This window comes from Bos taurus, chromosome 29, assembly GCF_002263795.3.
Source record: "Bos taurus isolate L1 Dominette 01449 registration number 42190680 breed Hereford chromosome 29, ARS-UCD2.0, whole genome shotgun sequence".
NCBI lineage: Eukaryota > Metazoa > Chordata > Mammalia > Artiodactyla > Bovidae > Bos > Bos taurus.
This window is the reverse complement of record NC_037356.1, coordinates 39842360-39856152: the sequence shown is the minus strand read 5'-3', so window position 1 is coordinate 39856152 and position 13793 is coordinate 39842360. Positions and strand designations below refer to the sequence as shown.

Sequence of the window (13793 nt, the reverse complement as noted above, 5' to 3'; positions counted from 1 at the left end):
GCCTTCTGTGCTGAAATGACACTGTGACGTGATCTTGGGCCATTTGCAGAAGCCATGGGCTAGTACTGACCCAGACTTGGGGAGGGACAAACCCAAAGGCCCACATGACTCTTTTCCTGCAATTGCATGTGACTCTTGGTTCCTGAACTTGTCCTTAAAAGTAAATGGCCTTTGAGGATTTGGTTATCTTACCAGGAAGGAGCTGTTTCCTCTTTCATTTTCTGGAACACAAGACTCAAAAAGGCTTAAGTGATTTGCCTGAGGTCACCCAGCCAGGCAGTGGCAGAGTTGGGATCCACAGGCCAGGTGTCTGAGGCTAGAGTTTCCTTCCCAGGGGCTGGGTGTGTGTACCTGTGCCCACCAATAACTGTGACTATGATTGGCGACCTGTGGTGTGTCTGATGGGTGGGGGGCCCTGGGCAGAGCAGGGGAAGCCAAAGTGTTGAGGAAGCCTGCAATCAAGTTTGGGCAAAGTAAGTGGTCCCAGTGACTCCAGTGTTCTTGCCTGGAGAATCCCAGGGACGGGGGAGCCTGGTGGGCTGCTGTCTATGGGGTCGCACAGAGTTGGACACGACTGAAGCGACTTAGCAGCAGCAGTGTGACGAGCTGAGACCGCCTGGTGGTGGAGCAGAGGACTTGGAAGGAGCTGGATGCAGACATGTGATGTCAGCAACCCCCAGTGAGTGAGCATCTGGATGGTCTCTGGCCCTTTATCTTCACTGGTTCCTTTGAATCCTTTGTGTGCCTATGAGACTTCCTGGTGGTTGAGTGGAAAGAATCTGCCTGCAGTTCAGGAGACGCAGGTTCGATCCCTGGGTTGGGGAGATACTCCTGGAGGAGAGCATGGCAACCCACTCCAGTACTGTTGCTTGGAAAATCCCATGGACAGAGGAGTCTGGGATTCCAAGAGGTTGGACGTGAAGCAACTCAGCACATGTGCCTATGAGGTGGGCACCATTCTTGGTTTTAGATTCTAAGAGGCTAAATAGGCCTGAGTTTATGTGTAGCTAGTTTGAAACAGGACCAGGATTCAAGGTCATGTCAGTGTCTAAAGTGAGTCACACCAATGACTTTAACTGCACCCCTATGCCAAGCAGGGGCCAGGGGTGCGCCGTATGTCTCCACCAGGCACCATGCTGACCCCACAGCCCCTCCTGCTCCCCCTGGGGCTGTCACTGATGGCTCTGGAGATGTGGGGCCGGCCTGAGAATGGTTTCTATTCTGCTGCTGATCCTTAAAAGAGTATGGTGATTTGTTTTCCTTTTGGTGACCCACCTGCACATTTGATTTCTGAAGAATCAGTGAGTTCTTTTAGTCTAGGGCTGAGAAAAGGTCCGGGGTGGTGTGTGCACCAGAAGGACAGACTGGGTCCCAGTGGAGTTGGCCCACCTGCACAGAACCTGCCTTCAGGCCTCAGGTGGGAGGAGACGGGGGCTGAGCTCTGAGCCTCAGGGCATCGGTGGGCCCACTTGTTCACACGCTTGGATGAAGGTCCTTCAGAGGAAGCACAGCTCTTCTGCTTCAGTGTGGTTTATTGGCTGGCTTTTCACACTGGCTCAGTTCATGTGCAGAAGACCTTTCATGCGGAGTCTCAAAACCAAATTAGCATCACCAGTTAAAGGCTGTATTGCCACCCAGGGAAAAGCCTTATCACTAAAGCTCAGAACTGACTAGAGGCAGAGCCCGGTGACCCTAGGACTGCCCTCTCCCCGAAAAGGGAAAACGCATTGACACCCATTCTGGGCCTGCAGTTTCTACAGTGGAGGATCTGTAGGCTGGCTGAGGAGTTCCTGTTGAATGCAGAGGGCAGGTCTCGAGAGCCAGAGGCAGGGGAGGACGGCAGAAGGCAGAAGCAAGTGATGGTGGCTGCTGGGGAAAGCAGTGAGAGAGGCCCTGAGGCCCGTGGAGGCCTTCACGCACCCTGACTCTGCAAGACCTCCAGGATGGCACGCAGAATGGCCGCGGCTGCCACCGCCCCGGGGTCTGGCTGATCCAGGCGCGCAGAGCTGATGTAACTGGCTCTTCCAGCTCCAGCTTCCATGTTCTTGGTGGCCTCGGCTGCAGCTTCTGCACTCTGAGGGGTGGGGGTGTGGGAGCCGGTTCAAAGAGGAGCCATCAGGCTTCCTTCCTGCCATGGACCCTGGGGTCCCAGCTTTGCCAGGACCCTCTGCACAGTCACCAGGGTGGAGAGGTCACTGTCCACCCACCACTGGCAGGGACAAGGGGACACCATTTGCTGAGGGCCTGCTATGTCCCAGACCTAGTGCTGGGACCCTATGTATCTCTCTAGTCCCCAGCCACCCTCTGAGATAGGTATTCTCCACTGTCAAAGGAGGAAAGTGAAGTACAGAAAGGATATGAACTTGTTCAAGGTCGCACGGAGATGGGAGCCTGGTGGTTCTGTCTCTCTGGGTGGCTGGGCCCAGCCTCACTCACCTTGACAGCCTTGGTCAGAATCTGGAGCATATTGGCCCCTGGGCTCTTCCAGGCTTGGAGCTCCTGTCCTGCTGCCCACAGAGAATCCAGCTGGACAGGGGGAGGGGAGAGATGGGCTGAGGATAGGCCCTGCCACTGAGACTGGCCTTCAGGGCTTCTACGCTCCAAAGGGGCAAGGCCTGGGCCAGATACACACCATAGTCCTGTCACCTGGGGCAGCCTTTCCATACCTGGCAGGGAAAGAGAACTAGTGAGGCTCACCACAGGGAAGCACCACTCTGGGGGTGGGTGACATCAACCACCACCCCCAGCCCACTCTGGGCCCTGGCTCACTTCTGCATGGCCTCCAGGCCGGCATCCATGGCAGCAGACCAGGCCGGGAGGTCAGTCTTGGCCTTGAGTGGCTGGGCCGCCGCAGTCAGGAACAGGCCGTAGAGCTGGGGAGGACCAGGATGCTGAGCACGGTGTTGGCCTGGGGCCTTGGCCAACCCAGAACCCCTCTGTGTCAGCCCTCCACCCCCGGGGGCTGCTGGCACTCACTGCCCCTGAGGAGCCTCCCATCTTCTCCAGTAGCAGGAAGGACAATTTGGAGAGTAGCTGGGCAGGGCTGGCTGGGGGTGGGCCCTCCTTTAGCCACCCCTGAATCGCTGCAGGCAGATAAGAGATGGCAAGGAATTCAGAGACCTTCCCTCCCGTCTGCCTGGACCCCAACCAAGTACCCAGGCCTCACTGCCAGGCGGAAGGAATGGACGCTAGGAGAGGCTGAGGGAACCAACATGAAGAGACTCCCCGGCCCCCTCTGTCCTGCTGCATCTGGAGAGAGGAGGGGACAGGTCACCGATGGGGACCTTGGTGGTTAATGAGAAGCGATGATGCTTCCTCGCTTCCCTCTTTTTTGTCTTTTACTGATTTACCTTGTTAATGGTCTTTTTTTCCTACCAGAACATAAGCCACAAGAGCAGTGATTTTAATATTTTTCTAGCTATTGTATCCATAGAGTTGAGGGCAGCACCTGACCCATGGGCAGCACTAAATATATTTTTCTTGATTGAACAAGATAATAGCTGGATAATTCAGAACTTTTGCCTCGGCTGGGTAAGCTGAGAAAGAGTAAGGGTGTGAGTTTCCCTTTAGGATAATTTAAAGTTGTTATTCGGGCTTCCCTTGTGGCTGGCTCAGCTGGTAGAGAATCCACCTGCAATGTGGAAGACCTCAGTTCAATCTCTGGATCTGGAAGATCCCCTGGAAAAGGGAAAGCCTACCCACTGCAGTATTCTGGACTGGAGAATATAGGGTCACAAAGAGTCAGACATGACTGAGCGACTTTCACAATTATTCACTGAAAGACTGTAGTACTAGACATATCCCTTTATGAAAACAGGTGAAAAGCACGCTAAGTTTGTGATGACGTCTTTTGGCAAAATAACAGTTGCCAGCCCCATGTGAGTACTCCAAATGCTTTTGAAATCACTGATTCATGAAACGCCACGAGTGTGCCGTACCACCCCGTCTCCTACCCCAGGTGGGCCCTGGCACCAACCTCTGGCTGCACGGCTGTGGGTGGTGCCACAGTCTCCATCACCGGCAGCACGGTCCAGGGCGTTCAGATGTTCCTCCAGGCCCAGGAGGGTGGTGCACACCCACTCCAGCACAAGTACCATCTGCTTTGAGGCTTCACCTGCAAAGGGAGGACAGCAGGAGGGAGGCCCACCTGCCTGGCTCTTCTCACAACTGAACGTGACCAGAGTGCAGGTGTGGGTGCCAGGGCCCCTGCACGCCCCTCTGCACACACTGCAGCCTTTAGGCCTCAGGCCAAACGCCTGGGCCACCTTCCCCTAGAGCATGGCCCCTACCTGCTGCAGTAGTGGAGTCAGGGGCCGCCAGGGGCTCCGTGGGGGCGGCCCGGCTCCGCTTCCGCCCAGTCACCCAGACCTTGGCCACGTTAGGCCAGGCCGAGGCAGTGGTTTCAGCATCTGGGGACAGCAGGATGACTCTTCTTAGAGACGGGTCGGCTGGCCAGGATCAAGTAGGGCCTGGACTCCCCACCTGGTGGCCTGGTTCCCTCCACCGCAGTAAGTGGGTACTGAGTGCTGACTGTGTACATGGGAAATGAGGGCCCCTAGGGGAGGAGCCTAATTCCAACTCCTCCACAGTCAAGAGAGAGTTGGGGAAGGCTGGGGAAGCCAGAAAGGGCCTCTCCACAGGGTCCTAACTCATGGTCAGCCCTGATGGAGTTGGCTCCTTCCAGCTCCAGGGAGCCCTGGTTTGGCTGACCCCAGCTTCCAGGTCTCACCTATCAGTTTCAGGAGGGGCTCATCCACCAGCAGGAGGGTGAGAGAAACGCCAGGCATCTCCAGGGCTGACATGAAGGTGCCCACTAGGGCACGGGCGATCTTCACCCCGCGGCCCTCTGCAGTACCAGAGCATGAGAGTGTGAGGAAGAAGGGAAGTGCTTCTGGGCAGTTTCCCCCAGAGCATCAGAGAAGGAAACAGAGTAAGAGAAAAACAAGGACTTTGGGAGCTGGGGCCCTGAGGTCAGTAGGGAGCCGGTCAGATTTCCTCGGGGCGTCCTTTAAAGATACCTTGAATGACCACATACCCTGGAGGCGTCCCTTCTATGGGGGCAGATGAGTAACGACAGGTCTCAGTTACTGGGTTCTTCTTACCAGGTCCCATGTCCTGTGCTAAGTGAGTTAAATCTCATACGGCTACTCACTCCAGTATTATTGCCTGGGAAATCCCATGGACAGAGGAGGCCATGGCGTTGCAAAAATGTCAGACAAACTGAGAGACTAAACAACAACAACCCTCGTGACAACCCTTTAAGGCAGCTACTATTACTACCCTCTTTTTATAGACAAGGCAACAGGCTCAAGGCTCCTGGCAAGTAGGTCGCAGACGGCCATCTAAGTCGGGCCTGACTGACTGCACAGCCCGTGCTCCAGACTGTGGAGCCCGACTATCGTTGCAAGGCTCTATCTCAGGTGCCTTTCCTACATCCAGCTTCAAAGGGCGGGCGGGAGGAAGCTCGGGGGTCAGGAGGTCCGACTCCAGTGTGGGGCTCACCCAGAGAGCAGACGGCGGCGTCGGCTATGATGCCCAGTTCCAGGAACGACAGGCCACCCAGGTTGTTGACCATCAGCACTACTGAGGAGCCTGTGGGCGGACATGACGCCCAGGTGACTCTCTCGGCCCCATTTCCAGAGGGGGAGGCAAGGTGGGGAGACAGCGTGACAGTCCCTCACCGGGTGGCACAGGCACGTGGGATGCGTTGGAGGAGCTCGTCATGTGGTCCAGCATGAGCGCCACAATCTCGTCGGCAGTCGCCATCTGTCACGGAGCCGGGAGTGAGCTGCGTCGGGGCCCCGGCCTCGGGCCAGCCTGCACCGGGGAGGCCACCTACCTTTATCCGGCGCACGCCAGCCTCCCCATGGATCCCTGTGGACAGACACAAGCACTGCTGACCCACTCGGAGCCTGGGGAGTCGCTCAGCACGTTCTGCTCAAGGATTTTCTAAGTGGTCCGCATTAGGCTAGGCATGTGTATCTGGGGAGTGTGGGGTTGGGGGACACAGATGGAATAGTGAAACATACACAGTCTCTGCTCTCTGGGAGCTACGGCTTGGTGGTGGAGAGAGCCAGAGCTTTACTTAACTTCCAACTACTGAAGTAGCCTAACTAGAGGCAGTCACAGAGAGGCCACATGAGGCCTCTGCCCATCACTCTGAAAGCACAGGGGAGGAAGAGGGGAAGTTCTGTAGCTGGGGTGGCCCCAGAACTGCCCTTGAAAGAAGGGCTGCATCTTGGCAGGGTCATGGGTACAGGAGAATGGTGGGAGCACAGGCAAGGAGGTGCACAGGACATGGAGCCCTGGGTGCAGAGGGAAATGGCTGGTAGAAATCAGGCAGGTTGGGCCAGAGCAGGCTCATGGGCCCAATTAAAAAACTTCAGAGCCCCTAGGCGACGGCTCCATGTGAGCATACAGGACCCAGGAGATGGCTCCCAGGATAGAAACTGCTGGGAAAACCCAGGGAACCCAAGGGGTCACAAGCTTACCCAGCCCCAGCTCCACCTCATCAGCTGAGAGCTCAAAAGTGGGTTTAGAACCAGGGACGCTGCAAGAGGACAAGCTCACTCCCAGGGTTCCTACGAGAAATGAAGTATGAAGGGGATGACTGCTCTGCTCCTCGCATCAGGCGTCAGCCGGGCAGCAGCAAGCTCAGAAGTCTCTTCATTGATACAGGCTGCTGGGCTCTTCATCTCAGTGATGGAAGAGAACCCCTGCTCAGGCACCCAAAGCCGCTGTTCCCAGGAAACCCTCCTGCAGCCCCTGGGAAGCCTCCTGTGCTGCTTCAGGGAACCTGTTCCTGGTCCAAGGTGGGCCTCGACCTCCCCTGCCCTTCCCGAGCCCTGAGCTGGCACTCACCCATGGCCTTGGCGACGACGCTCACCCGATCTGTGATCTCCTCGAGTCCCACACCTGCCTCGGCCAGAGCACCCGCCACCTGCGCTCACAGAGACAGGCCCCCACCAGGGCAGGGGTCACTGTACCACTTTCGGGCAGAAGACAGGCTGGGGCTGAGCTTCTAGCTGGGAACAGGGAACCTCCTCGTCCTGCTGCATCAACCTGGCCCAACGTATTTAGGGCAACTGCCAGGACTCTAAGAATCCCAGAGCCAGAGGAACTTTAGAAATGGAGAAATGGACCCAGAGAGGGGAGGGGGCTTGTCCAATGTCACACAACCAGTTGGTGGCTAGTTTCCCTACTCTTGGTCTAGAGTCCTTTCTCCATGGCATATGTATTGTGGCTCACTTTGGCCACCCACCCACTTCTTGCCAAGCATCTAATATGTGCCGAAAAGGGGAAAAGGTGTCTAAATCATAGTCCCTACCTTGGAGGAACTTGATCTGGGGAGGGGTTAGAGAAACAGACAGCACAGACTGAATGTTTCATGTGAAGTGACGAATCTGATGATGGAGTTCACAGTAGGTGTTATGGGAACGCTGAGGGCAGGGGGTCCTAGCCTGCTTGGCGTGCTGAGACGGCAAGCCTCCCAGAAGGATAGACAGCAGGTGTGGGCCTCCACAGAATAGCAGGAGTTAGCCAGGCTAAAGGGGGATTGGACAGTGGAAGGATTTTCAAGGCCAAAGATTCAGCATCAGCAAAGCCCCAGAGGTGGGCCACAGCCCAGTAGTACAGGGCACTGGTGTTCATGGAAGATAAGGGGACCATAGGAGCAATGGGAGAGGAACTTGAAAGCCAGGTAGGAGGGGCAAGAGCGTGGTGGACACCTGACTGGAAGGCCTGCGCTGACCCTAGGAACCCTGGGGGTGCTTTCTGTAGCCGAACAGCCTGGTCAGAGACACATTGTTAAAAGACACCTCTGGGGTGGTATGGGGAAGAGATTGGGGCAGGGCAGGAAGGAAACAGGCAGAGGACCCAGGTGAGAAGGCAGCGGCAGCCACCTGGGTGCAAGCAGGCAAGACCAAAGCAAGGCTAAGACAGGAAGAGCAGGGCTTGGACGAGGAGGTGTGTTTGGAGGCCCTGGGGAGTAGGGCCACAGGATAGGGTGATGGAAGGTCGGGTAGGGGGAGGGCAAGGAAGGGGCTGGGAGGATGAAAGCCTGTACCTGGGCTGAGCTAGTTACGGGGATGGGGGTGCCCTCCTGGATCAGGGAGCACTGGGGAAGCAGTGGCTTCCTGGGGGGTGGGACAGATGGCTGGAAAGTTCTGGCACTGGGTGCAGCCTGGAAACCAAGGGGTCCCCTGGAGGGGACCCTCACCTTGTGTATGAGCACTGTGCCACAGAGCCCGCGCCGGCCCGCCTTCTTCAGGACGGTGAAGGCACTGTCGTCCCCGACAACCACCATCTCCACAGGGATGCCCTCCGCCCGGGCCTGCTCCCGGGCCAGGCCGAAGTTGAGTCGGTCCCCAGTGTAGTTCTTCACGATGAGGAGGGTCCCCACTGTGGGAACAGCCAGCAGGGCCCCATCAGCGCCTTCCCTCCCCACAGCAGCCCCTCCTGCAGGCCAGGCTTACCTGTGCCTGCCTGGGCCACGGCCCTGATAGCCGCCAGGATGCTGCCCACTGCCGGGGAGGTGAACACGGCTCCCGCGATGACCCCCGTCAGCATCCCCTTCCCTATGAAACCTGTGATGGAGAGAGGTGGGGAGAGGATGCTGGGTGGGGACCTGTGCCTGCAGGCCCTGGGGCTCAGGGCTTCATGCCCTGGTGAGCCCTACTGTGTGCCTGCTGCAGAAAAGCATCTGGGTCATGCTCCACAGATCTTTCATCTCCTTGGAGAGGTCTTCCCCAACCTCCCAACTGAACAGTCACTCACTCCATCCCCAGGTATTCGCTGCTCCTTTATCCTGCTCTCCTGTCCTCCCTACCTCACTTACATGCTCTGAAATGATCTCTTTCGTTTGTGTGTTTACCTGGTTTCTGTCTCCCCAAAGGAGAACAGAAGCTCAATGAGGGCAGGTACCTCGTCTGGGTCACTTTTGCGCCCCTAGTGGCCAGACAGTGCCAAGCACAGGTGCTCAGGAATGTTTGCTGAATGGATGAATGAATTCGCCAGAGAAACAGGAAAGATACAGAGGATACAAAAGCCTGGTCCCTATTCCTCCTCACTCCCTACCCCCATCCCTGAGCTCTCAGGGAAAGTGCACATGCCTGGCACTAAATAGGAAACAATCCAGGACAGTCCACTTTGAAAATGTAGGCTGGGAATTCAGAAGAGGGATACTGCTCTAGGCTGGAAGACTCAGGAAGGCCTCATGGAGGAGGAGACGGCAGGTCAGTTGGGCCTGGGAGGAAGGGAGGATTTGTGAAATCACTGACATTCAGAGCTGGAGAGGCCTGAGAGATCATTTGGCCCAACCTTGTGCTTTTACAGACGTAGAGACTGAGGCACAGCGAGCCCAGGCCTGGCTCCAGGTCACAGCTCATGGGAGCCGGGAGCCAGAGCCAACACCAGGCTTCCAGCTCTCAGCCGGGCTCCATCCTGAACCTCCTAACGGTGCCAAAGATCTCCCAGCAGCCCCCGTCCACTCTGCCCAGAGCCCACCCCCCACCTCTGCTCAGCGTGCTCACCAGCATGGGCAGGCTCATGGCCGGAGCCCCCACCCGACAGTAGGGCCACCCGGCCCTTGAGACTGTCCAGGTCAGAACGGAGGGCCACGCGGTGGCCCTGCAGGAGCTGTAGGCTGGGGTTGCAGGCCACCAGGCCGGCAAGAGCGTCGTCGGCACAGCCTGCCACTGAGTTCACTAGCTTCTTGGAGGTCTGTGGGAGAGAAGCAGGAGGAGGTTCTGGGTGTAGCTGGCAGGGACACCCCCTTGTTCTGCCCAGCCACACTGCTGTGACTAAGACCCCTAGCCCACACCTGCCCAGGAACTCCAGGGAACAGCGGTTCCTTGAATTAGGCATCATTTTATCTGGTGGATGTTTCTATGACTTAGTAATTTGTGACTTTTTATTCAATGCCTAACTTAAATTTATCCTGAAGAACGGCTTTGAAATTTATCCTGAAGAACGGCTTTGATACAAGAAAATGGGGGGACTGGAGTCCTCAGTACACAAAGATAATTGGGGCCCAACAGCCTTTTGTCAAAGGAGGAGAAGCCCCAGGTTGGGGCTCCTGTCCCAGGGGTGGGGGCCAGACAGGTCCCACACCCATCTGCTTCCTCAGCAAAACAGGGATTTAATGAACTACAGGATATGCCCCCTATACAGTAAAAACTGAATAAAAGGGAACTAGTCCCTTCTACTGCCAGCTCTGAAAAGCCGGAGCTGGCTGAAAGGGCTGCATGCGGCTCCTGCCTTTGTCCCAAACAGTGAAACTGGGGCCCAATTAGGATCAGAGTGGGCCGGGCTCCCAGCGCCCCCTGGTGGCCTGAGGGCAGCCTGCACCTGAGCCTTCCCCAAGTCTGCAGGAACTTGGTTCTTTCATGCAAACTCTGGCCTTTTCTGGGTCAGGGGTGGGCCAGGGCAGTGAGCCAGACCTCATTCTAGATCTGATTCTAAGCGTTTTCAAGCACATCTCATTCAACCTTCCAACAACCCTATGGAGTAAAATTAGCCCAGTGAGGAAACAGGCAGAATTATATGACTTTGCCCAAGGTCACCAGAGAAGGCACTGGCACCTCACTCCAGTACTCTTGCCTGGAAAATCCCATGGGCGGAGGAGCCTGGTAGGCTGCAGTCCATGGGGTCGCTAAGAGTCGGGCACGACTGAGCGACTTCACTCTCACTTTTCACTTTCATGCATTGGAGAAGGAAATGGAAATCCACTCCAGTGTTCTTGCCTGGAGAATCCCAGGGACAGGGGAGCCTGGTGGGCTGCCGTCTGTGGGGTTGCACAGAGTAGGACACTACTGAAGCGACTTAGCAGCAGCAGCAGCAGCAGCCGCCCAAGGTCACAAAGCCAGCAAGTGTCCAGGTCAGCCTGGCTCCAAAGCTAGTTCCATTTTGGCTTTATCATGCTGCTTTCCCCAGGGGCTGAAGGGAGGCTGAGAGTGGCAGACGTTCTGCCCAAGTGAAGGCATGGGCTTGTGGCTCCCAGCGCCTGCCAGGGACTGGAATATGCAATGAAGTTGAGAGTGGGTCTGAATTCCAAGCCCAACCTCCAACGCTACCACCCTCTGAGAATGGGTCCCTTTGCCACCCCTGACAGTCCGCCCTGCCTGGGATTTGCAACCATTCCCAAACCAGAGCCAGTGGAGAGATCAGCCGCCAGTGCCATCTGTGGCTCCCAGTGGCCTGAGGGGATGGAAGAAGAAAGGAAAGTTGCCTCCTACAGGCAAATGTGGGAGGCCCCTAGATCCTGGTCTGGTCAACACCCCATCGACTAATCTGCAGATGAGGAAAGAGGCTCAGAGAGGTCATGTTTCGGTAAAATGTCACACAGCTGGTTAGTGGTAGGCTGAAACTTGAACCCAGGCCTGCCCAGGCATGTGTTTGAGCACAATCCGTGACACAGTGCAGGGCAGGGAAGCCTGGTGTGTTGCAGTTCGTGGGGTCACAAAGAGTTGGACACGACTAAGAGATTTCACAACAACTTCCCAGGGCTGTTTTGCTTCAGATCTGTTCTAGAATGAGCCTGGGGCATGCTGAGGGGCATATTGAGCCTCCTGCACTGTAGATCCCACAAGCCCACACATGCCCAAGGCTCAGAAAGACACAACAGGTCCTTCTTTTGGACTCCTGTGTGGTGTCTATTACAGAGTCCAGTTCAGTTCAGTCGTTCAGTCATGTCCAACTCTTTGCGACCCCATGAATTGCAGCACGCCAGGCCTCCCTGTCCATCACCAACGGTAGCTGTTAATGTTCTAAACGCTTGACCCAGACCAGGGCCATGTGGGCCTTGGAGGGACTCAGAGGCTGCAGCCACAGATTGGGCTGGGCCTAGCTGGGAAATGAAGGGAAGTCAGGCCCTGAGACAGAGGATGACTCTTTCTCTTAAGCTCAGGAGGCAGCAGCATCTCTTGGTCAGGGAGTGAGGAACTGCAACATGCCCAGGGCTGACACACCTACTGCCCCAAGCCCATAGTGCCCTTCCTCTGCCCTGGCCCTCATGGGACTCACCATGATGGGGAGGCTCTGAAGCAAGTGTGCCTCACACCGTCTCACTGAGCTTCTGGCAGATGGGCAGTCCCGTGTGTGCAATCAGGTCTGAGCACAGTGAAGATGGCAAGCAGAATCTGCAAGAGGTGGGTAACGACATGAGCTGCTGAAGACACTTGCAGCCTACTGGCACAGTCATGCTTCCAGCACCCTGGTAATTAGGGAGCTTCCCCAGACTTTGATCTAAGTCCAAACTCTAGAATGTGAGCTGGGGATGGAGAAGAGTTTGCGGCTGACCAAGGTTCACATTCTGCACCTGGCTGCCAGAACACTGATAGATCCATGCTGGGCACACATCTGCCTTATGCTCAGGAGTGGCACCCACCTTATCACCAAGGGGCAAATTTACCCTCAGAGTAACTTCATCTATTACATGGGCACACATGCAGTGAATACGTTCCTAAAGATCTTCACAGACTTGCTCCTGTCAGTGTTGGCACCTCACCAGGAAGGAGATGGCTGAGTCTGTGACTCTATTTTCCTTCTGGGAAACCGACCCAGCAAGCTCTGTGATGTGTCCAAGGCCATTCCAACAACAGCCAGGATTCAAACCTATGTTTAGCTTCTCTACAAATCCTGTGTTCTTTCTACTGATAAATTCAGTGCCTCAAAAGTCAAGGCTGAAAGTCCTGGGTGTGGGAAATCACATATGTAAATCACAAAGACCTTTTAGCTCCTTTCGGTTCAGCCAGGTTCAGAGGTGTCTTGGGCTCAAGGCACCTTTCTGCAATGCAAAGAATCCCCACCAGCCTCAGCACCTAGCTCTGCCTCTGATTTCCTAGGGGATTCTGGGTAAATCAATTTGCCTGAGCCTTAGCTTCCTCATTTGTAAAATGGGGGCAGCTTCCTCTACAGCCTTCTGGCAGGTGCTCCAAGCCACGTGGTTCTTCTACTCCTTGCAGAGCCTGTCTGATGTGGAGTGGCTTGCAAGCTGCAGGGCTAACTGACTGCTTTCTTGGGTCACTAAGGTTCTCACCAGGCAAATTCTGCTTTCGTGTTTGAGGTCCGAGTTTGCACAGATCATGGGGGCACTAACTCTGCTGGAGAAGTGGCCTGCTGGGGCCTCGAAACACAAAGTTTCAAACACAAACAAGTTCAAAGGAGAGAAGGGACAGTCTAAGTGCCTCCCCCAGACGCCCGCCAGGTGAGATGGGAGTGATGGGTCATTCTAGGATCAGGCAGGGCTGGGTTTAGAGATACTGGGAAGGCTAGGGAGAGGGAGGTACGAACCTCGGTTCTAGTCTGGGAGGTGCACAAACTGATGTCACCTTCTTCCCCTCTCTGGGCCTCTGCAGTATCTTCTGGTTCCAAAATAGGGACCAGCCCCGAGGGCTCCTGGAGCTAAGAAGGGGGTGTGGACGGGGTCTGGGGAAGCGCGAGGGGAGCGGACTACGGATGAGGTCGGCGGGTCAGCTCCGGGGAAGAAGGAGGAGTCGGCGAACCTTTGCGACCCGCTCTCGTCCGGGTAAGCCTTTTCAGTAACCGCCACCAGTACCGAAAGACTCGCGACGGGGCGCCCTCATCCGGGTACTCCAAGCTCCAGCGGTAGAGAATGGGCGGGGCCTCCGGGGGGCGGGGCCTCCCTTGGTTGGCCGCCTCTGGCGCCTTGAGTCCTCCAAGAGGCCAGGTGAGGCCGTCCCGTGATGCCCTGCGTCCCGGTCGCTCTGGCCTGCAACGTGTCTGTGGGGCGGAGACAGCGGCAGCGGAGTTCGCCGCGCGGGTGGGGGATCCCA

At 56.3% G+C, this 13793-nt stretch overlaps 1 protein-coding gene across 3 annotated transcripts; it reads right to left on the bottom strand.

The window, feature by feature from the left end:
• Window positions 1-1514: 1514 nt before the first annotated feature.
• TKFC (triokinase and FMN cyclase) lies at window positions 1515-13592 on the bottom strand. 3 transcript variants are annotated; one of them, XM_005226906.5, is made up of 18 exons: window positions 13503-13592; window positions 12022-12137; window positions 9531-9720; window positions 8475-8585; window positions 8219-8400; window positions 6862-6940; window positions 6492-6581; window positions 5840-5874; window positions 5682-5766; window positions 5503-5592; window positions 4730-4846; window positions 4290-4409; window positions 3977-4114; window positions 2977-3083; window positions 2770-2873; window positions 2633-2666; window positions 2437-2526; window positions 1515-2074 (listed from the first exon to the last, which is right to left on the bottom strand). In XM_005226906.5, exons 2-18 carry the CDS (start codon window positions 12022-12024, stop codon window positions 1913-1915), a joined length of 1737 nt encoding a protein of 578 aa, XP_005226963.1. In that variant the 5' UTR covers window positions 12025-12137; window positions 13503-13592; the 3' UTR covers window positions 1515-1912.
• Between the last annotated feature and the right edge of the window lie 201 nt (window positions 13593-13793).